At 39.7% G+C, this 24,682-nt stretch overlaps 1 protein-coding gene across 2 annotated transcripts in view; it reads left to right on the top strand.

Moving 5' to 3' along the window:
* Positions 1-24,682, top strand: part of si:dkey-86e18.1 (uncharacterized protein LOC557342 homolog) — a 93,502-nt gene that overhangs the window by 7,791 nt on the left and 61,029 nt on the right. The window contains exons 2-4 of one of the 2 annotated variants that reach the window (XM_039734982.1): positions 803-919; positions 11,018-11,161; positions 22,755-22,898. In XM_039734982.1, the coding sequence (XP_039590916.1) occupies positions 22,815-22,898 (84 nt within the window). In that variant the 5' untranslated portion in view covers positions 803-919; positions 11,018-11,161; positions 22,755-22,814. The remainder of the gene's footprint in view (positions 1-802; positions 920-11,017; positions 11,162-22,754; positions 22,899-24,682) is intronic. The other variant, XM_039734983.1, reaches the window with a different exon arrangement.

Below are 24,682 nucleotides of genomic sequence, written 5' to 3'. Positions count from 1 at the left end.
TGCCATTTAATGAAGAAATGAATCAATTTAGGGGCTGAATCCTTAAAACAAGGCTTTTAAAATGAATGGAAAAGGAGTTCATTAGCAGTGAAAACTGGGCACTGATTAGGAAAAAGGGTGAGAATGAAAACCTGCGCCCACCAGGCCTGGAGTTCGACACCCCTGGTCTACAGGCTGAAATGCATTGAGTTGCTGCCACGTGATTGGCTGATTAGATATTTGCGTTAACAAGCAGTTGAACAGGTGTACCTAATAAAGTGGCCAGTGAGTGTGTTTGTGTGTGACATATATGTAAAATAAAGATGACCAGATCATTACAAGGTAACTAACAGAAGATAAAAATCTATGGAAAATTTTTATATTTTCATAAGCAAAAATAATATATGTGTGGGGGAAAAATAGCAAGTTAAGCAAAAAACCATAACAACCAATCCATGTTTCACGTGCATCTGACATGTGGCAGGAACTCGATTACACGAAGAAGTAGAAAATGGTGAGTGACAAATCTGGGATTCCGAGTTGGCCTTGTAAAGCTGTTAATTGCGTGGCCCCAGTCTAATAAGCTGACAACTTCAAAGCTAAATGACACAGCCCCGAGGTAAAGATTTAAAATAGTAATTGAAGTGTTCATGGATACAGAGCGTCTGTCTTCTAGCTGAACCTTTTATTAGTCCGTACTCTGCTGACAGGTTCTCTAAATTGTGTTATCCTCTCAAGAGGATGAAGGTGCCATTCTATTTTTTTTTTTTTTCTTGTAACTTGTCACAGGCAAACTCATTTTATCTCTTGGCTCTTTCTTAAGAGGTTAAAGCGAAGACTCGGGAGGACATTAGAAATGAGCTGAGTTTCACACCATTACCAAACCGCTGTCATGTGGAAACTGAAAACAGCAACAAAGGGAGCACAGCACTCGTCAAAGGTGAGAGACTTGCCTTCTATTTCTGAACCTCTCCGTTAGATGTCTATATGATGTGCTTAGTGACAAATCAAAAAGTTAAGAGCAGGAAACAAATTAAAAGGCTCCTCACTTAACCCTCATCCGTGAATGCCATTTTTATAACATTTCCATGAATCGGGGTCTTGCAGACCATTTTAAACTGGTTAAATTTGCCTAAAAAGCAATCCAATAACTTCAGAAATTTTTATTACCTCTGAAATGAAGTAAATGTGATGTAAATTTTCAATGGTTTACGTGTTACCTTTGTAATAGTCATGCATGTTCAGTGTTCACCAAATCATATAACATACGGTCATAGTAGCACTAAAACAAGACCTCAGTTCCACGTCTGATTCGCATACATAACAGTCACTCAGAATCTGCCTCAATTTCAACTTGTTTGCAGGCCAGACATACAAGCGAACGCTCTGAATGTTCTTGGCAAACCGGAAGTTTGCACTGGGAGCAAGCGGCCTTTATCTTTCTCTCCTTTGCCCTTGGGCACATGTGACAGCGTCGCTTCTTAGCTATATTTACTACATCTCCATGGGGCTGTTTGAGCAGAGCAGCGACTCCAGTGCTCTCACTGGAACGTTTGACACTGTGTCATAGTGCTTGTTGCGTTTCAAAACGGAGCTCAATCAATGGTTTTGTCAAAGAGTTACCTAACTCGCGCAGGAAGAGTCGACGGTGATATTTCTTGTTCTTATTCCAGTCAGGATTGCAGCACATCCAGATTACAAGGGCATTCTTTTGTTGGAAGGTTTCTTCATCGACCATTTGATTCTGCCGCCACGCGACATTTCAGCAGGTCCCTCATCGCTTGTTGATCTGTTATCGCCCTCTTCCTCCTCTGAGTCACTGTCACCTGAACATAACTCCATTTCACTGTCACGTTGATTGTTATCAATTTTTGTTTCCTCATCACTTGACACAGTGTCACTTCCATCATCATCATCATCATTGTCTGATGTATCAAAATCCAATAACTCCTTCATTATTTCATCCAGGGCTTCACTTACATTTCATTTCTTTGTTGGTCGTTGACTCATTGTTCATGAACACATCAACTGGACTTGCTCCTCAACAAATTATACACCAGCAATGTCTCAGGCAGGACAATGAAAATCTAAACCAAAGAAAATATAAATAGAAAATTCAAACATCTATATATATATATATATATATATATATATATATATATATATATATATATATATATAATTCACTAAGGCAAGACAACCATGAAAAGCACGCTGGAAGGGGCGTGGATTCACTAAGCCGCCGACAAGTGAGACACCTATGGCGCACACAGGAAGGAGCCACGCCCACCAACTCCAAGACCATTGGATACGATGACAACTCGCAGGGCCACGCCCACCAACTCGGACGCGACGACACAGAAAAAATGGCGTCATTTATGTTCGTCTGTCGTAGAGGCCACATGCAGTGCAGGTCGGGTTAATGTCATGCACCTCTGAGCTACGTTGACTGTTCATAGAGGCATGTTTCTCACGGAGGTGAATCGCCATATGCAGCGTGTGAAACAGTTTGCGAGGGGTATCCCATGGGATCCTTTAAAACAATCCTTTAAAACTGAGGTTAAAGCACAATGAAGGAATCAGTCTTTAAAAACCAATGAGCCCTGTGCCTCTGTTTCATTACCGTCTCACCTGTTTCACCAATGCAGGCCCTGCAACAGTCGAGACGCTCTGTCAGCAGCTGACCTTCTGTGTGCCTGACCGGTTCACACAGAGGCAGCGCAAGAGAAAGCCGCGCCAGAGACAGACAGAGGCACACACACACAGGCAGCTGGTGGGCGGCTCTCCGTGAGTTTCTCTGGCAAGCGGACACATGACCAGGCGGTGTGTATGCTTCGAGTGCGAGGGTGGACGCGACAGGACCATCTAGGAAAAATCATGTCGCGGATTTGATTCGCTGTATGCGGCGTGTAAAACAGTTTGCGAGTGGTGTCCCTGTGTCTTTCCAGAAGTGTTCAACCATCAATAAATAATTATGCGGCGTTTGTTATGCTGCGGGTTCACTATTGTGTTGTATTTTGCTCTCTCCAGAGCTCCATCTTTTCATTCATTTACTGTTGTATTCTCACACCAACCTGTTTTAGATAACCGTGTCTTTCCAGAAGTGTTTACCATTCAATAAATAATTATGCATGAGTTTGAGCGTGTGTCTAGGCGTGGGTAAGCCGTTGAACCCCATTCGGGCTGCAAATCGTGGAATTGCCACTAAGTGCGACTCATACGCTCCCACTGTTTTCGTCCCTACTCTTTGTGCACACCCCCCTCCCACACGTTGACTGTTAATAGAGGCGTGTTTCTCGCGAAGGTGAATCGCCATATGCAGCGTGTAAAACTGTTTGCGGGGGGTATCCCATGGGATCATTAAAACATTCCTTTACAACTGAGGTTAAAACACAATGAAGTGAGCAGTCTTTAAAAAACGAGTTTTCGGTTACGACGCACAACCGCGTGCAGCATAGCTAAGTGTTGTACACACTACATACAGCAATTCGCATCCGCGACAAACATGCATCTTCTTAGATGCTCCTGCACTTTGTACACACCCCCCTCCCACCTCACTACGCCGCACGGACGATTGTGTGTTGGTTCGTTCCGCGCATTGTTACAATGTTGCTTTTCTTGCTGATTTATTACATTACCGATTTTGCAAATGTTAAATTTTCTCCCTGTGCTTAAAAATTATTAAAAACCGGCCTGATTATGCGGCGTATGGTACGCCGTGGATTGGCTAGTAAAATATAAAATGAAGCAAAAACGCTTGTACAAAAATGGTAACATTGCCATGAATGGGGGGTCTCGGAGACCCCCAACTACTTTGTGCTACTGTAGCACTTATTTGCACTAAGCTATTGAGAAGCGGATTTCGCACTAAGCTATTGAGAAGCGGATTTCGGCAGATTTTTTCAAGACAACCCAAAATGAAAAGTCAGAAAATTTTAATGGCTGTCATATTACCTTGAAAGGGAAAGGATTATACTGTATGTCCTGCGAAAAAAGATGTAACCACGCCCAGGGACAGAAATAAAGGACAAGTATTGTTTTTACAAAAGTTTTAAAGTGAAAATAATGCATATGTAACAATTCCAATGAAAATATCAAACTCTTTAAATTGTGTATCTGGTAAACCAAAACCAGGGGTGGGCAAGCGAAGCAAGCATAGTGTGTGTGTGTGTGTGTGTGTGAGTGTGTGTGTGTGTAATATAATATAATATAATAATAATAATTAAATAAATAAATATATAATTATAAAAATACAATACAGGTAAAATTCCGTTACAACGAAGTATTTTTATGGTCCCGACAGTTTCCCCATATGACACCAGTCTATAGAAATCTCGTTACTGTGAAGTACATTCAACAGATACTTTTATTACAACGAAGTGCACAAAAGACCTTGAAATGCCTGAATCATCCACAGAGCAGTTAGTTCTGTGGTCACAGCTCAGTTGTGCACAACGACCCCCAAACAGAAACACTATAAAAAATGTCTTTCTCGAACTTAGTTTCCTCAAAGGGTTTTTTTGCTGTTTTTGTTTTCGGTGGTTTTCAGTGATACCTTTAGCTTATTGCTCGTCAACATTTGAAAAACATCTTTTAGAATTTAACTCACTGTAACCCTCCTATAGAAATGACAGACATGAGAAAAACGATAACAGTTCATATTGGAAAAAGAAAAAAAATTGCGGCAAAAAGAAAAAAGAGGTTGCCAGTGAATTCGGAATTTCGCCATCGACACTGTCCACTTTCTTGAAAGACCGAGCAATAAAAGAAGAAAACTCTTGGGCTGCAAACGTATGTGAACTGGTGCATTTGAAGACATCGAAAAGCAGTTTTTATGTGGTTTAGTGATGCTCGTTCAAGAAACATTCCTATTAATGTGGCACTCATTCAAGAAAATGTGAGGATTCTAATCTCTCTTGGGACCTCCCCCAACTGGACAACACGCCGAAGAGCGTCCCAAAGTGCGATCACTGCATCTGTGGAAGACTGTTTATATGTTGCCGTGGCAAGGACAGACTCGCAGCTCTGCTGCGTCTCTCCGCCAAAGCAAACTCGATGGGTGATGCAAGGAACATTGTAAATGAAGGGAACAGGATTACTTGGCAACTAACCTGACCACAACACTGCCTGACTGCTGTGTCTGTTTATAGGATAGTGGCAGATCCTGCTACAGTAAATAACTGTGCTGTTCCTGTTTTAAGCTGAATAAAGCTGCTTTTGCTAAAGTACTGAGACTCAGCCTCTTGTTTTATGGTGTAAAACAGGAACTTATAGCGCAACCCCGATCTTTTAGGATTCGCTTCTGTGAAGCCTCACTGCACCGCTGTGAGCCTACTGTTGCCCTATCCCGGCAACGGACAAACAATCTTTCACAAACGCAGCAATCACACTATGGGACACACTTCAGCGTGATGTTCCTGTTGGGTGGGAGGGATCCCAGGGAGATTGGGGGATACCAAAAGAGTTCAGAAACCTCACAATATAAAGAACAAGAAAAGGATGATTCAGCTTCTGATTGATAACCGTGCTGCCCACAACATGCTTCCGCATTTAGATAATGTTTGCGTTGAATTCCTCCCACCCAATTGCACAGCAGTGCTTCAGCCATTGGATTTGGGCATCATTCGCACCCTGAAAGTGTATTATTGCAAGTAAATGCTGAGAAAAATTCTTGTCCGCATAACTTGTAGACAGGAGAAGATTGAAATTAACACGAAAGAAGCTATTGAAATGATTGTAGACGTCTGGACGCAAGTTAAAGAAAGCACTATAGCAACAAATACAGAATCTCATTACAGCAAAATATTTTTTAGGTCTCTGGAAGATTGCTGTAACAGAATTTCACCTCTCTCTCTCTATCTATCTATCTATCTATCTATATTATACACACACACACTCTCTCTAGGGGGCTCTGCGGGCAGATAGTACGAGAAGCGGATGTACAATTTAAACAGATTGTTATTTTCATGGGAACTGTTACATATGCATAATAGACCTAACTATTTTACATTACAGTGAGTAATTATCCATGTTAAAAAAAATAGTACAACGTAATAAATTGAAAGAAAATTATGTTTCATGTTGCGTTAGAGGTATTCGTTGAGTTATACATTTTTTCTTCTGTTTGGCTTTGAAATTAACACGCAGATACTCTTTTAAACTTACACTTTTATTATAAAACTTCAGTAAAAACAATATTTGGAATTAACTTTTGTTCAATATCACATTGAGTTTTGACTCTGTGTTCAGACTTTCATTGTGACAACGCCATGTATAATTGCCTGTGAGTGAATTTTGTTTCTTTCTCTCTAATAAATAAACAACTTTTTGGAATGTTTGACTCTGTTATTTGTTAATTGTCTTTGCCAAAGCTATTCTAACGGGAAACTGTAAACGTTTTAATACGAGTGGCATATCAAGATCTCCTTTGGTGTCTAATGCTATGCCCTGAAGATGTACTACATTACCTTTCTTGTCACCTGTTAAAATTTTACATTTCAGAATTGTTCGACCAATTTTGAATGCAACTAATCTTGTCTTATTGCACAGCCCATTACTTGCACATAAATTACGCAATGACATTATGATACAGTAATTCGGTGGAAGACCAGACGGTGTTAATGCTTGTAGATATTCTTCGTGATATTGTAAGTTGATGTTTTCATCTTCTGCACCCTCACCACCAGCTGTTTCAGCAGAGTCTATTGATACGCATTTAACCAATTTGCCGTGTAACCGATCATCAATTTTTGCGTTAATTCGTTTGACTCCATAGTTTCTTGGTGCTAGAATTGCCTGTGTGTTTTGTCTTGGTGGAGTATTATATTACCCCTTTTGTATTATTAATATGTAGCCTCTGTCAGAACACCTCAAATCCCACAGACTTACCACTGTTTATAAGGTATTATAGTATATGACTTCTCCCCACATTCCCTTCTACATCTATAACCTCAGGCAATTAGGTGTAGTCAAAAACAAGCAGGAGTTTAGTTACAATTTAACCAATGTATTATTGGTAATATTCATAAATAATAATATGCAAAGTACATTTGAATATTGGCAACCATACAACCTGATTAAATGGTGATGTGTAGTTTCAGGCGGTACACAGACTTGTTACGTTAAAATGTCTCATGTTCATTTGTAGTCAGCTTTCAGCCACATATCTGTTCAATATGGCTGCCGAGCTGTGTTTTGTCCAACCCCTAGATCCAATAGGGCGTCGTAGTACTTAAAGGCCTCTGAGACAAGCAAATTCCAAACGGCCATACCTCAGACCAATGGGGAAATAGAACATCTTAACTCCTGACCCCAAACCATATGTTAGGCAGCTTGGCTTTCTTGCAGGGGTTGAAAGACTTTAGCAGAGAAACACTCGCTAAACTGGTTTAAGGCACTTCCTCCCCCAACTCTATCGTAAATTTCAAAGAGACCAATTCCTGGGGTTGGAGGGTTCTAAACATGAATGCTTCTCACTAATGTAACACTAAATTGCATTGCTTTGCCTAAATTACAAATAAAGACATAAAAAGTTTGTATGAAGTTATATGCAAAATCTTACATCACAACACCGTGTACTCATTTATTCTGTTAAACCCTTCATGATAAAATTCTTCTCTTTTATTGGGAGATTTTGAATTTTAAAGTTGCCAATGTCTAGTAGCCAGATAGCAAAATAAACTGAGTCTTTATCTGCTCACGTATTCTTTTGTAATTTGAATTGTTGGAACAAAGACCATAAAGACCCACTCTTTAGGAATGCATCCTAAATCTGCCTTCAGTCTCCTTTCTTGACTACTGGTAGAACTTGATGAAAGTCTCCTCCTAGGATTAAAAGTTTTACCCGCAAACGGTTGATTGGAGCCAAAAACATCCTGAAATGTTTTGTCAATAACATTTAATACTGTTTGTGGGATCATTAACACTTCATCCCAAATAAATATTTCTGTCTTTTGCATTTCTTGTTTCATCTTTTTCCATTTCAATGTAACGTTTTTGTCTGTGATATTTAAAGGTAAGTTAAAAGTTTTGTGAGCCGTTTTACCGTATGGAAAATTTTATTTTCCATGGCCTTCCTCAGTTAAATCTTCATCTGTTGTTATCTCTTTCTTTACCTCAGATTTGTCTATTTCTTCTGGAAGTCCAAATTGCTGCACTGTTAAATCTTCTGCTTCTAACAATTCTTTGATGATCGAAAGAGCCATTTGTTTGTTCCTTTGACTTTTCGGATAATGGTTCTTTGAACGCTTCCCATAATTGTAAAGCATCAACTTCACCTGTCATAATTAAGTACACGAAGTGGTGTCTTAATTTGTCAGGCATTATTACAGAAGCAGCCTCAGACATCATTTCGAACATATAATCGTTCGATTTACATTATCCAACTGTTCGTGCTGCTTCTTGAAAAGTACCGTACGTAGTTCAGTCTATAGTTAGAACATCTTTATACGAAGTTGCTCCTTTTGATTCATTTAATAATTTTTAATGAAACCAGTCGATATCTTTTGGTGATGCAACAATGTTGCTTGATTTAAATATTGTAATTTTTCTTGGATGCCACACTCCTTTTTGTTTCTGTCTGATAAAAGCCTTCACACAAATGAGAGGTAAGAGGACCGTGGCCATGGGCCGTGAACTGGAAATGGTTGAGACTAACTTGGAAAAAAAATTTGTTGGCAATAATCTCATCTCTTAAGATTTATATATATATATATATATATATATATATATATATATATATATATATATATATATATATATATATATATATATATATATATATATATATATATATATATATATATATATACACACTGGTGTGAAAAACTATTTGCCCCCTTCCGATTTCTTATTCTTTTGCATGTTTGTCACACAAAATGTTTCTGATCATCAAACACATTTAACCATTAGTCAAATATAACACAAGTAAACACAAAATGCAGTTTTTAAATGATGGTTTTTATTATTTAGGGAGAAAAAATCCAAACCTACATGGCCCTGTGTGAAAAAGTAATTGCTCCCTGAACCTAATAACTGGTTGGGCCACCCTTAGCAGCAATAACTGCAATCAAGCGTTTGTGATAACTTGCAATGAGTCTTTTACGGCGCTCTGGAGGAATTTTGGCCCACTCATCTTTGCAGAATTGTTGTAATTCAGCTTTATTTGAGGGTTTTCTAGCATTAAGCGCCTTTTTAAGGTCATGCCATAGCATCTCAATTGGATTCAGGTCAGGACTTTGACTAGGCCACTCCAAAGTCTTCATTTTGTTTTTCTTCAGCCATTCAGAGGTGGATTTGCTGGTGTGTTTTGGGTCATTGTCCTGTTGCAGCACCCAAGATCGCTTCAGCTTGAGTTGACGAACAGATGGCCGGACATTCTCCTTCAGGATTTTTTGGTAGACAGTAGAATTCATGGTTCCATCTATCACAGAAAGCTTCCAGGTCCTGAAGCAGCAAAACAACCCCAGACCATCACACTACCACCACCATATTTTACTGTTGGTATGATGTTCTTTTTCTGAAATGCTGTGTTCCTTTTACGCCAGATGTAACGGGACATTTGCCTCCTAAAAAGTTCAACTTTTGTCTCATCAGTCCACAAGGTATTTTCCCAAAAGTCTTGGCAATCATTGAGATTTTTCTTAGCAAAATTGAGACGAGCCCTAATGTTCTTTTTGTTTAACATTGGTTTGCGTCTTGGAAATCTGCCAAGCAGGCCGTTTTTGCCCAGTCTCTTTCTTATGGTGGAGTCGTGAACACTGACCTTAATTGAGGCAAGTGAGGCCTGCAGTTCTTTAGACGTTGTCCTGGGGTCTTTTGTGACCTCTCGGATGAGTCGTCTCTGCGCTCTTGGGGTCATTTTGGTCGGCCGGCCACTCCTGGGAAGGTTCACCACTGTTCCATGTTTTTGCCATTTGTGGATAATGGCTCTCACTGTGGTTCGTTGGAGTCCCAAAGCTTTAGAAATGGCTTTATAACCTTTACCAGACTGATAGATCTCAATTACTTCTGTTCTCATTTGTTCCTGAATTTCTTTGGATCTTGGCATGATGTCTAGCTTTTGTGGTGCTTTTGGTCTACTTCTCTGTGTCAGGCAGCTCCTATTTAAGTGATTTCTTGATTGAAACAGGTGTGGCAGTAATCAGAAAATTGAACTCAGGTGTGATACACCACAGTTAGGTTATTTTTAACAAGGGGGCAATTACTTTTTCACACAGGGCCATGTAGATTTGGATTTTTTTTTTCTCCCTAAATAATATTAACCATCATTTAAAAACTGCATTTTGTGTTTACTTGTGTTATATTTGACTAATGGTTAAATGTGTTTGATGATCAGAAACATTTTGTGTGACAAACATGCAAAAGAATAAGAAATCAGGAAGGTGGAAAATAGTTTTTCACACCACTGTATATATACTTTATCCCCACCATGTAACTGTCTGTCTCTCCCTCTTTCACCACCCAATAACTAATGTGTAGTGAGCATACTGGCACAATAGTGGCTGCCATCACCTCATGCAGGTGGGTGCTACACACTGGTGGTGGTTGAAGTTGTTCCCTTCTTGTCTATGTCAAGAGTTTTGAGTAGTGAGAAAAGTGCTATATAAATGTAAACCCTAATCTTTTATTATTATTATTATTATTATTAAAAGTGTACTAACCAGAGTGCCAAAGAAAAATTCCTGAAGTTACTTTGGTGTTATGTGCTGCCCACACCCTAAATTTAGTGGTAGCACATACAGCAAGAAAGTCGCATTTGGAAAAGCTTTTTGGCTTGTAAGAAGCGACACCTCAAAGGTGGAAACTCTTGATGAAATATGTGAATGAATATCACAATACATGTTTGCATTGTAACTTACCTTACAAACTTCAATATTTTGTATATTTCCAGAAAATAATACTGAAAAGCTATTTTTAAACTAATGGAGAAATTTTGAAAATATCTCGGGGAATAATTGTATAAGTGACCAATGAGGACCCTTCACAATGACAAAGTCATGAAAAAACACCATGTTGTCTATTTTTTAATTTTTCCTAGAGAGGAATGCAAAGATTCCAGAAAACCCAACAGACAGGCCTAATTGCATGGTAGCATCGGAAAAACCATTGCTTGTGCTCCTGGCTCATTCTGGGGATGCTGAAGAAAGGATTAGAAGTACCCTAAATGCTTGGATCATCAAAGGTGGGATACAAAGCTAATTTGTCACACACTTTTCTGTAGAGTTTATAGTTGTTATTAAGAAAAATTGTTTTCATAGTTGTTCTGTGTGGATGCTCTTTATAGCTGATTTTCCAAATCACACCACACATGTATAGCTTTGCCTGCACATGGGCAGCTGCTTTATCCAAAATAAGACTTTGGTATGACTGCTCTAAAGTGCCCCACATGTGCCGCTTTACCTACATGTGAGTGGCTGCATTGAACAAAATGAGTCTTAATAGGCTGTCCGTCCAAAAGGTTTCCTTGGGACCTGAGCTTCACTCGACACTAAATACACAGTGGGCTGTCGGAAAATTGAAAGTACACCTTATGAGAAGGATTAAGGAGTCATCATGGACTCTAAGGTATTGATTTCCTGACCGTGTTCAGAAGCCATGAAGAAGGTCAATAGAATGTCGGGTTATATAGCGCCTTGATGTGTGGAGTACAAGTCACAGGAGATTCTGCTCAACCTTTATAACACACTGGTGTCCTGTGTGCAATTTTGGTTTCCAGGCTACAAAAAGAACATAACAGCGCTAGAAAAAGTCCAGAGAAGAGCGACTAGGCGGACTCCAGGGCTACAGGGGATGAGTGATCAGGAAAGATGTTAAGAGCTGAGCCTTTAAAGTTTAAGCAAAAGAAGGCTAAGAGGAGATATGATTAAAGTGTTTAAAATCATGAAGTGAATTAGTCCAGTGGATCGAGACGGTGACTTTAAAATGAGTTCATCAAGAACACAGGGACACAGTTGGAAACTTGTTAAGGGTAAATTTCATATAAACATAAGGAAGTTCTTCTTTACACAAAGAACAATAGACACTTGGAATAAGTGACCTAGTAGTGTGGTAGACAGGAGGACTTTCAAGACTCGACTTGATATTATTTTGGAGGAATTAGATAGGACTGGCAAGCTTTGTTGGGCTGAATGGCCTGTTCTCATTTCGATTGTCCTAATGTTCTTCCTGCATGGGTTTTTAAGTAAATGATTGAGAAACTTCATGTGGTGTCCGTTTTCCCCAGGATGCCGCCCATGCTAATTTTTCTTACTCAGGGCTGAATAAATTAAATTGTGCTGCACTGACAGAGTCATTTTGAGTCAGGGTTTGCATCAGTTAGCAGGTGCTGGGACACACGCCAGATGGGGGGGCCAATCTCCAGCTGCCCTGGATAGGGATGCCAGATGGAGATACAGGCAAAAGAGACCCTTAAATTATTTGAGGGATATAAGTAAAGTGAACTGCGGTTTGTTTCTTGCCTTGCGCCCTGTGTTGGCTTGGATTGGCTCCAGCAGACCCCCGTGACCCTGTAGTTAGGATATAGCGGGTTGGATAATGGATGGATGGAAGTAAAGTGAAATGGGGTATACATGGTTTGCCATTCCTGTAACTGCTGGCAGCAGGTGGCGTTATTGAGCCCCCAACAGGGTGGTCTGGTCCATTTGTTCAAGATAGGCCAGAAGTCTGGCAGGGAGATTCCTTTCAGTTTAATTGAGTTTATTTTTGTATCGTGGTTTTTGCACAGTGCTGTGACAAGTTCTCTGGTAAAATGGAGATGTACATTTTACAAACTACAGTAAAACCTTGGACTGCGAGTAACTTGGTCTGCGAGTGTTTTGCAAGATGAGCTAAAAATTTTTTTAATAAATTTTAACTTGATACACGAGCGAGGTCTTGCAATACGAGTAGTACGTATACGCTTTGTCTGCCGAGCGTCATGTGATCACAACTGAGCTGATGGTTCTTCTCTCTCTCTCACTCTCTCTTGCTGCGGGATTGTGGGTAATCGTCTCCCATTCCCTGTCTCGGTCAGCGTGCCACGCTCATATAGTCAACATCCATACGTGCGTATACTGTGTACTATAGCATTGTGACCACGTGTGAGTCCCTGACTTGCACCCCAAAACACGAGGCTGAGCCTCAGTACTTTAGCAATACCATCTTTATTCAGGTTGAAACAGGAACCTCGCATTTATTTATTACAACAACAAAAACTGCAAAAAGTAGCTCAAAGTGCTTTACATAATGGAAAAAAAAGAAAGAAAAACAAACGACAAAATAAGAAATCAAAATTGGACAACATTAGTTAACATGGAAAAGGAGTAAGGTCCGTTGGCCAGGGTGGACAGAAAAAAAAAAAAAACTCCAGACGGCTGGAGAAAAAAAAATTAAAATCTGCAGGGGTTCCAGGCCACGGGACCACCCAGTCCCCTCTGGGCATTCTACCTAACATAAATGAAATAGTCCTCTTTGTAGTTAGGGTTCTCACGGAGTCACTTGATGTTGATGGTCATACAGACTTCTGGCTTTTAATCCATCCATCATTGTTGGAACATTACGGTGCTTTGAGTAGATGGTGGTGGCGCAAGCGACAGGAAAAGGAAACAGAAGAGAGAGTAGGGGTTAGTACAGATTTTAGAGCCGCCATGAATAGTTATTATAATGAATTGGATATACAGAGTATCAGGATTTTAATTACAGTGAAGTTATGAGAAGACCATGTTACAGTAATGTGTTTTCAGCAGTGTTTTAAACTGCTCTACTGTATCAGCCTGGTGAATTCCTATTGGCAGGCTATTCCAGATTTGAGGTGCATAACAGCAGAAGGCCGCCTCACCACTTCTTTTAAGTTTATCTCTTGGAATTCTAAGGAGACACTCATTTGAGGATCTGAGGTTACGATTTGAAATACAGTAATCCCTCCTCGATCGCGGGGTTTGCGCGAAGTAGAAACCATATGTGTGTATAGTTATTTTTATATATTTTAAGCCCTTATAAACTCTCCCACACTGTTAACATTATTAGAGCCCTCTAGACATGAAATAACACCCTTTAGTCAAAAGTTTAAACTGTTCTCCATGACAAGACACAGATGACAGTTCTTTCTCACAATTAAAAGAATGCAAATAGATCTTCTTCTCTTCAGGAGCAGAGAATTTCAGATGGAGAGAGAGAGAGCGCTCGCAAAGAAAAGCAAACAATCAAAAAATCAATACGTGTGCTTTTAAGTTTGCCGGCATTTTTTAGAGGAGCGTCAGTATCTTCTAAGCAAACAGCCTCTGTGCAAACAGCCCCTCTGCTCACATCTCCTCCGTCAGGCGCAGAGAACGTCAGAGAGAGAGAGAGCGAGATTAAAGCAACAATCAAAAAATCAATACGTGTGCTTTTGTGCTTTTAAATATGCCGAGCACCGCAATAAAGCGGCATTTTTTTAGAGGAGCGTCAGTATCTTTTAAGCAAACAGCCTCTGTGCAAACAGCCCCTCCGTCAGGCGCAGAGAATGTCAGAGAGGGTGAGAGAGAGGCAGAGAAAAGCAAACAATCAAGCTCCGCGCGGGATGCATATCTTATAGCATTGAGGAGTTTTAGTTAATATGTAATACATGCTCTGATTGGGTAGCTTCTAAGCCATCCGCCAATAGCGTCCCTTGTATGAAATCAACAGGGCAAACAAACTGAGGAAGCGTGTACCATAAATTAAAAGACCCACTGTCTGCAGAAATCCGAACCAGCTTAAAAATCTGTGATATATATTTAGATGTGCTTACATTTAAAATCCGCGATAGAGTGAAACCGCGAAAGTCGAAGCGCGATATAGTGAGGGATTACTGTATAAGATGTCAGACACTCCGATAAATAAGATGGGGCGAGATCATTTAAGGCTTTATAAACCATAAGCAGAATTTTAAAGTCAATCTTGAATGACACAGGTAACCAGTGTAGTGACATCAAAACTGGAGAAATGTGTTCAGATTTTCTTTTTCTAGTAAGGATTCTAGCAGCTGCATTCTGCACTCTTTGCAAACGATTGACATCTTTCTTGGTGGTCCTGAGAGGAGTGCATTACAGTAATCTAGTCAACTGAAAACAAAAGTGTGAATTAAATTCTCAGCATCTTTCAATGATATAAGAGGTCTAACTTTTTTGCTATGTTTCTTAAGTGGAAAAAATGCTGTCCTAGTGATCTGATTAATATGCGATTTAAAATTCAGATTACAGTCAACAATTACCCCTAAGCTTTTTACTTCTGTCTTGACTTTTAATCCTAACTAGCAAAATACCCGCGCTTCGCAGCGGCGAAGTACTGCCTTAAAATTTTTATTAAGAAGAAAATTAAACCTTTATAAACTGAGGGAAAATATACCAATAATTATTTGTTAAGGATCTCTTTGTATACCACATTGTGAGTTCGGCCCTCTGGTTGTAATATGACCGAGCTGTGCGCTGAGCTTACTCTTGAGCATGTAATGTACAGTTGGCCATGTGGACAGTAATCTTGTTTCAAATCTCACAGCTTGGATTGCTGCTGTCATAATCGGTTTGAGTTTCATGGTTTGTTTCAATTACGACAGTATTTGTAGGACTTGTGTTGAAGAGACATTCGGCATCTGTCAAGCTTTGTAAGTATACAACCGGTTTCATCGATAACTTCACATCCAGCTTTTAAGAGTTTAAACATTCATAAACATCAAAGTGTCCACTACTGAATTGTCACCTGTGAATCTAAGATGTTTAAGAGGCATTGGCGGTTGTCGAAAGGTGTAAAATATTTGGCCATTTCGGTACACTTGAAAGCAACAACTGAACAATTCAGCGGCAGCCATCAACTCACATGCAGAACCATAGGTGAAGCGCTTAAGCATTTCACTCTTCTAGTGCTCCTGTGTAGTATAATTATCTCCTGTGCCGTCATCAGTCCACACCTTGAACCTGTCCAGTCATTCAATACATAAGACACAATGTTCCTCCGGATATCAAGAGTGAGCCTGATATGGCTGTGCAATATGTAACACAGAGAATGGAAAAGGCAGGTGGTATCTCCGGGCATGGAAACCACTCGGTAAGTGACAGTTCTTTGATCGATGGTGATCACCTCGATAGACATGTTAATGGGGGTACGGTTGGAACGATAAAGGAAATGGGTACCTGAACAATGTAAAGTAAGTCTAAAATTCCTACACAGTAACTATAATCGTAATAAATGAACAATAAAACAGCCATGGATTAAATTAAAAGGCTGTAGTTATCAGCAGGGAGATGTGAATCCCGTGGCGTAGCAAGGAAGGGAATGTAGAGACTGGATCGACGGACGGCCTTATACAGGCAGGCAGCCAACAACGTGGGAGGTGTTGGGATGGGGGACCCAACGTCGCCTCACACGGTGACCGAGCTGCAGGCTATGGATGTATATATGTATGTAAGTAGGGTTGAGTTAGCGTTGGGAACCCGCATATCAAATTTCTTGAAGATGGGCCCATAAGTAACAAAGACCGTTGAAAAGTTCAATATGGCGGCCGACAGTGGGATCATACCACCGAAATAAGTACATACATCGGTTTTGGTTAGCGCAGGGAAGCCGCCTACCAAATTTCATGAAGATGGGGCCATGAATAAGAAAGTTCAACATGGCGGACTTTGTTGACCGTTACACGTAGAATTTCGAAATGAACCCTGCTTAACTTTTATAAGAAAGCTGTAAAGAATGAGCCTGCCAAATTTCATCCTTCTACCTACACGGGAAGTTGGAGAATTAGTGATGAATTCAGTGAGTCAGTCAGTCAGTGAGGGCTTTTCCTTTTATTAGTATAGATGTATCCAGTTTATTTCTAATAGCCTCATTGTATCCATTATTGCTAATCACTAAGATTTCAGTTTTCTCTTTATTTAACTTGAGAAAGTTACTATTCATCCATTCTGAGATGCAAGTCAGACATTGTGTTAGTGAATCAATAGAGTCGGGGTCATCAGGTGCTATTGATAAGTACAGCTGTGTGTCATCAGCATAGCTGTGGTAGCTCATGTTGTAACTTGAGATAATCTGACCTAACGGAAGCATGTAGATTGAAAAGAGCAGCGGACCAGGATAGAGCCTTGTGGAACACCATATCGGATATCATGTGTCTTCGAGTTGTAATTACCACAACTAACAAAGAATTTACTCCCTGCTAGGTAGGATTCAAACCAATTTAAGACTGTGTCAGAAAGGCCCACCCATTGACTAAGACAATTTCTAAGAATGTTGTGATCAATGGTGTCAAATGCAGCACTCAGATCTAAGAGGATGAGAACAGATAAATGGCCTCTGTCTGCATTCACCCGCAAGTCATTTACTACTTTAACGAGTGCAGTTTCTGTGCTGTGATTTGTTCTAAAACCTGACTGAAATTTATCAAGAATAGCATGTTTATTGAGGTGGTCATTTAACTGCATATTGACTGCCTTCTCTAGTATTTTACTTAAGAAAGGCAGGTTAGAGATGGGACTAAAATTTTCAAGAGCGAGGGTCAAGATTATGTTTCTTAAGTAGGGGTTTAACTACAGCAGTCTTAAGACAGTCTGGGAAGACCCCCGTATCCAATGACGAGTTTACAATGTCCAGAATATTATTGATTAGCACACCTGATACTTCTTTGAAAAACCTGGTTGGTATTGGGTTAAGGACGCAGGTGGAGTGTTTCAGTTGAGAAATTATTTTATGTAAATCAGGTAAATCTATCCTAGTGAAAGAGTTTAATTTGTTTATAACAGAATGCTGGGGTTTAGGAGGATCCGCAGTGTTGAGGAGATATACTATGTTATTTCTAATATCATTCATTTTTGGTTGAAAAATACAGCGATAGCCTCACAGGTTTTACTTGAAGTACTTAGGAGGCATTCCTTTGAGTTACCTGGTTTAGCAGATGATCAATCATAGAGAATAAAACTCTGGGATTACTAGCATTCGTTTTCTTAATCTTAGAGAAATAGCAGCGCCTCTCAAGACGGACAGTGTTATTGTATTCTGTTATTATAACTTTTAATATTTCATAGTGGATAGTTAGTTTAGTCTTCCTCCATTGACGCTCAGCTCTACGGCATGTTCTCTTTAAATCAGACACTCTTTGGGTCTTCCATGGTATAACAATGCTAGAAGATTTTTTAACTGTCTTTTCAGGTGCAACTCTGTCAACAGCAGCTCTCACTTTAGTATTAAATCTTTCCACCTTACTATTTACATTATCCTCACTATTATAGTTGGCACTATAAACGGACTGATTGCTTAGGATGTTTGTAAGTTTTAAAGCTGCTACTGAGTCAAAGAAGCGTTTAACAATGTGCTTCTCATGAGTGTTTTTTATCATTATTTCTATATTAAAAAGTAGAAGAAAATGGTCCGATAGATGAATATCAATGATCTGCTTTATATCAACTTGCAGTCCTTTAGTAATCACTAAGTCTAACGTATGACCTGCTTTATGTGTAGGCTGATTAACAAGCTGCCTCAAATCAAGAGAGTCCAGGAGGTTCATAAATTCTTTTATTTTTTGGTCACACTGAATATCTATATGAAAATTGTCATAGTTCGTAATTAAAATTGACATTAAGTCAGAGAATTCCTCAAAAAAAGACGCGTTGTAACAGGGTCTGTCACTCTCTTATACACTCTCTTGATTGGTAAAAAAAAAATTATGTAAAATTATCCAGTTGATGCTCGAACGTTTCTGCTGTGCTCTGTAAAAGGATTATTAGGAACACCTGTTCAATTTCTCATTAATGCAATTATCTAATCAACCAATCACATGGCAGTTGCGTCAATGCATTTAGGGGTGTGGTCCTGGTCAAGACAATCTCCTGAACTCCAAACTGAATGTCAGAATGGCAAAGAAAGGTGATTTAAGCAATTTTGAGCGTGGCATGGTTGTTGGTGCCAGACGGGCCGGTCTGAGTATTTCACAATCTGCTCCGTTATTGGGATTTTCACGCACAGCCATTTCTAGGGTTTACAAAGAATGGTGTGAAAAGGGAAAAACATCCAGTATGCGGCAGTCCTGTGGGCGAAAATGCCTTGTTGATGCTAGAGGTCAGAGGAGAATGAATGGGCCGACTGATTCAAGCTGATAGAAGTGCAACTTTGACTGAAATGACCACTCGTTACAACCGAGGTATGCAGCAAAGCATTTGTGAAGCCACAACACGCACAACCTCGAGGCGGATGGGCTACAACAGCAGAAGACCCCACTGGGTACCACTCGTCTCCACTACAAATAGGAAAAAGAGGCTATAATTTGCACGAGCTCACCAAAATTAGACAGTTGAAGACTGGAAAAATGTTGCCTGGTCTGATGAGTCTCGATTTCTGTTGAGACATTCAAATGGTAGAGTCAGAATTTGGCGTAAATAGAATGAGAACATGGATCCATCATGCCTTGTTACCACTGTGCAGGCTGGTGGTGGTGGTGTAATGGTGTGGGGGAGGTTTTCTTGGCACACTTTAGGCCCCTTAGTGCCAATTGGGCATCGTTTAAATGCCATGGGCTACCTGAGCATTGTTTCTGACCATGTCCATCCCTTCATGACCACCATGTACCCATCCTCTGATGGCTACTTCCAGCAGGATAATGCACCATGTCACAAAGCTCGAATCATTTCAAATTGGTTTCTTGAACATGACAATGAGTTCACGGTACTAAAATGGCCCCCACAGTCACCAGATCTCAACCCAACAGAGCATCTTTGGGATGTGGTGGAACGGGAGCTTCGTGCCCTGGAATGTGCATATATATATTGATTGCTCTACTTTCCCCTATTGTATTATTAATATGTAGTCTTAGAATGCCTAATCTCACAGACTTATCACTGTATATAACTTCTCCCCACCTTACCTTCTATATCTTTAACCTCGGGCAATTAAATGTAGTAAAAAGACAAGCAGGAGTTAAGTTACACATAAAATAATGTATTACTGATAATATTCATAAATAATAACAAAATGCAAAGTACATTTGAATATTGGCAACCATACAACCTGATAAAATGATGATGTGTAACTCAGGTGGCACACAGACTTGTAGTTACTTTAAATGTCTCTAGTTAAGGCATCATTGGTGCTCAGCTTTCTTCAGAACAGGCCTCAAGCCTGTCTCAATATGGCTGAAGCTGTGCTCTTCATTGTGCTGTTCTTGTCAGTTCATAGTGTGATGGTCTTCATCAGTTGTTAACAAGAGAAAGATACTTCTACATCATCACAGGTTAGCAAGAGAGAGAATGTGAGGTTAAGCACATACATTTATAGATGTTCTGCCCAACCCTTACAGCCAGTAGGACATCATGGTACTTAAAGGCCTCTGAGACGAGCCAATTCCAAACAGCCATACCTCAGACCAATGGGGGAAATAGAACATCTTAACAACTCCATCCCAAAAAACCCTTTTGTTAAGCTAACCTGGCTTTGTGTGGGGCATGAGAGAGAGACTATAGCAAAGAAACTGGTTAAGACACATCCCCCAAATCCTGTCGTAAAATTACAAAGAAACTTAGTCGTAAACTAAGTTGCCTAAGTTACAAATAAAGACATACAAAACATTTATCAAGTTATATGCTAAATCTTACATCACAACACCTCATTTATGAAACTGTAGGGGTTAGAGCATGGGAAAGGCACTATATAAATAAAATGTATTATTCCTGTCTCTTTAACATTACAAATAAGGACATGCAATATATTTATAAATTTATATGCCGCTCATTTTACACTCCACTTTCAGTCAGTCAGTCATCTTCCGACCCGCTAAATCTTAACACGGGGTCTGCTGGAGCCAATCCCAGCCAACACAGGGCGCCACCCCACCACAGCTCTACTTTCAGTTTAACTTTATTCATTTTTTTGTATAGGGCTCTTCATAGAGTGCTGGCACACGTGTACAGTAGTGCTGGGCTGTATGACCAAAATTCAACGTCATGGTATTTTTCAAAATTTTCAAATTCGAAGGTATTTTTTTCCCCATGCACGACTGGCTGTTAACCACATTTTCCACTGCAATTACTGCAGTAGACTGGCTAAGAATAACCTATTCGACTGTCATCAGAATTGTACATTGTACAAAAAAATCTTTTTAATGTGCACACAAGTATTAATGCAGGTTTGCATGGCCCCTTAAAGTGATAGTTTTCAAGGAGGGGGGCACTAATGCAGAGAAGGAATCACACTGCATGACAGTAGTAGCCAAAATATAGAACTTTTTTTATTGAACAAATTTTACAAACAACTTAAACTATCATTTTGACAACCTACTTTCAACCATTCAAAGAGGCATTTAGACTTAGTAAAATATCCAGAGGTGCTTGTCAAAAGTACTGAACATGTCTTAGAAAAGGAATAAAGAGTAAATATTTTTTGTAAACCAACTACACTTTCTGTTAACATTAACAGTCTCTGTCCATTGACACATCAGCTATATGGATTGTAATGGCGTTGGTTATTTCGATCCACCGCTTGCTTTATTTGTCGTAGGCAGTACCACCAGCAAATGCGTCTACAAGTGACATCTGACTTGTATGTCCTCTCGCTTTTTTAGTATTACCCGAGGATGTGGAGGGTGCAAATCTTAGTTCCATACGTTCATGGTACTCCAAAGCATGTTTGCGGCTAAGGTGGTGCAGCAAATTGCTCATGTTGACAACTTTAGCTCGAAGGCATTTGCAGTAAATAGTTGTTTGGTCCACATCTGACCTTTTAAAACCAAAATATCTCCAGACAACAGACACGGCTCCTTTTTTCGGCAAAGGTTCTCCTGTGTCATCGTGTTCAACTTTATCATCTGCTACAGCTTCAGTTTCAGAGTGTTCTCTGTCCATTTTCACCGCTCAATACCTCCTCTAATGCACGTACTCCGTTGCATGCGTATTTAGCGGTGTAGCAGTGAAAAAGGTCCCCCTTAAACAGTTTCCTACTGCACCACAATCTAAATGTTGTTTAGGCTATTTACACTGGTGTTGTGGTTTCAGAAAAATCCACATCATAACAAAAATAAAAACCGGTTTTCGGTATGAACTGGTATACCGCACAGCACTACATGTAACCAATCGACAATTTTCATGTTAATTCATTTGACTTCATCGTTTCTTGATGCTAGGATTGCCCATGTAATCATTTCTTCTCTTGATAACCGTACGGGATGAAATTCTTCAATATGATTTGGACAGAATACGTCTGTCTTTATTGGGAAGACTTAGGAAAATTTAAATTTTATAAAGAGCTGAGAGTCTGAGAAAAGCATTCACACCAATGAAAGGTGAGAGGAGCGCAGGCATGGGCTGTGAACCGAAAATGGTGAGAGGAGGTCGTGACTTGAAAACATCTTATGGCAATAGTCATGTCTCAAGATTTTTTTTTTATAATAGAGAGATTTATATCTATTTTTCAAATTAAAGCTGTTATAAGAAAGACTATTGTAGTGGATTGAGGGAGGTGAGGGCACCAGAAGATTCCACTTAGGGCCCCAGTTTGGCTTGGAGCAGCACTGCTGAGACATATTGTATCTTATCCATTAAGGAGTCGCCTTTGGCATATTTGGCTTCTGCTACCATCTGACCCTGTAATGAAATAATGGGCTGGAAGTGGCAAGATAATGTCACAGAAAAACCTAAAATGTTACTTTAATCTGGCCAGGACTTGAGTTGTTGGAGAAACAGACTCCTATTAGAAACACTCTGTGAATGAGCCCCGTGTTAGCGTTACCTTAAGGCTGAAACACCTTGCACTTGTGAATAGCACTGAAAGAACCGTAATCATCTCTCCATCTGTAAATCTTTTTTCAGAGAAAAGCACAGAGGCTCTGGAGAAATTAGAAGACAAGGCAGACTGTTTGGCTGCAAGAAATGTGTCTCAGGGTCACTCAAATCAAGTGGACGGGGAGACAACAGTCATCAAGAGTGGGACACTGCCCTTCAATTTACATAAAGGTCAGTCAAGCATATAATAATAATAAAAAAAAAAAAATCCTGTACCTTTTTGGTAATCTGTAACTTAATGGGTGAACACTTAGAATAAGCAGGCAGTGTGGTGCAGCGGTTAAGGCTCTGGACTTCCACCCCTCAGATTGTGGGTTCAAATCCTATCTCTGACACTGTGACCCCGAGCAAGTCACTTCACCCACCTGTGTTCTAATTGGATAAAGAAAAGAAACGTAACTAATTGTATCACAGATGTTGTAAGTCGCTTTGGATAAAGGCGGCAGCCAAATAAATATATTAATATAGAACAGGGGTGTCCAACTCCAGACCTTCAGGTTTTTATTCTAATCAATAAATGACCAGTGTTTGCTGCTAATTAACCTTTTAGTTTAAATTGACTTGCTGTGTAAGACACAGATATACTAAATTTTATTATTTTTATCTTAATTAGCAGCCAAATAATACTGACATAGAAAATGAACCAACACATGGGTGGGCAGCTAACCTGTGTCCTTCATACAATATCTGAAATTAAAGAAAGGTGAAGTTCGTAGTAATGTTATGTGAACCTGAGCTGATCAACAGTTTGATGGTGCTCTTAGAAAAACGAAAATGAACAGTTTAGGGAAAGTCTGGTGTGGCACCAACAAGCCACAGTATTAAATAGCAGGTTTAATTCAAGGATACGTTTGGTATTTTTCAAATCAGTTATTTCTTCACAATCCTAGTAAGAGGGGCGTTCAAGCCGTTTCTGCACTTTTTTTTTTTAAACTCTGTTTATTAAGGATTTCAAAAACAAATTGCATCACCTTTCTACATAGTCACCTTCCTTTGCGATGTAATTTTCCTAGCAACGTACCAACTTTTTAATGCCCAATTTCTACTCCTCCTGCCTTTGTTTCCAATGAAAATGCGGAAACTTTGAATGTCTGTCATATTTATGCATTTGCTCATTGAAATTGTGTTTTAAAGTACATTTTTTCTATAAATGAAAAAATATATCTTATTATATAAAAAAAAAAACTTTGAGCCGAGATCATCTCGGAGAGGCACTTTGACGTCCCGTGAGACTACTTGCACGTCACGCCCTACTTACAATTTCTCGGAGACACTTCAATGCCCCGTGAGACAAAAGGACAGCTGCTGTACAGGCTTTTAAATGATTGACGCGCAGCGCAACATGCAGATCACACAGCACAGTAGCATCATCTGCAAGCCAGCAGCTGATCCGTCTGCATCTCCTTTGCGTCCGTTCAGCCCCTCCCTTCACAACGCAAGCGGCAGAGACGTAAAGTGGCGAGCGGTCGGTTGGGGGGGAGGGTGAGCAAAGCAAGTGTGTGCGTGTGTGTGTAATATTAAAATATATATATATATATATATATATATATATATATATATACACACACACACACACAGTGGTGTGAAAAACTATTTGCCCCCTTCCTGATTTCTTATTCTTTTGCATGTTTGTCACACAAAATGTTTCTGATCATCAAACACATTTAACCATTAGTCAAATATAACACAAGTAAACACAAAATGCAGTTTTTAAATGATGGTTTTTATTATTTAGGGAGAAAAAATATCCAAACCTACATGACCCAGTGTGAAAAAGTAATTGCCCCCTTGTTAAAAATAACCTAACTGTGGTGTATCCCACCTGAGTTCAATTTCCTGATTACAGCCACACCTGTTTCAATCAAGAAATCACTTCAATAGGAGCTGCCTGACACAGAGAAGTAGACCAAAAGCCCCTCAAAAGCTAGACATCATGCCAAGATCCAAAGAAATTC

This window comes from Polypterus senegalus, chromosome 14 (assembly GCF_016835505.1).
Source record: "Polypterus senegalus isolate Bchr_013 chromosome 14, ASM1683550v1, whole genome shotgun sequence".
NCBI classification, from domain to species: Eukaryota; Metazoa; Chordata; class Cladistia; order Polypteriformes; family Polypteridae; genus Polypterus; species Polypterus senegalus.
This window is presented reverse-complemented; position numbering and strand designations above follow the sequence as displayed.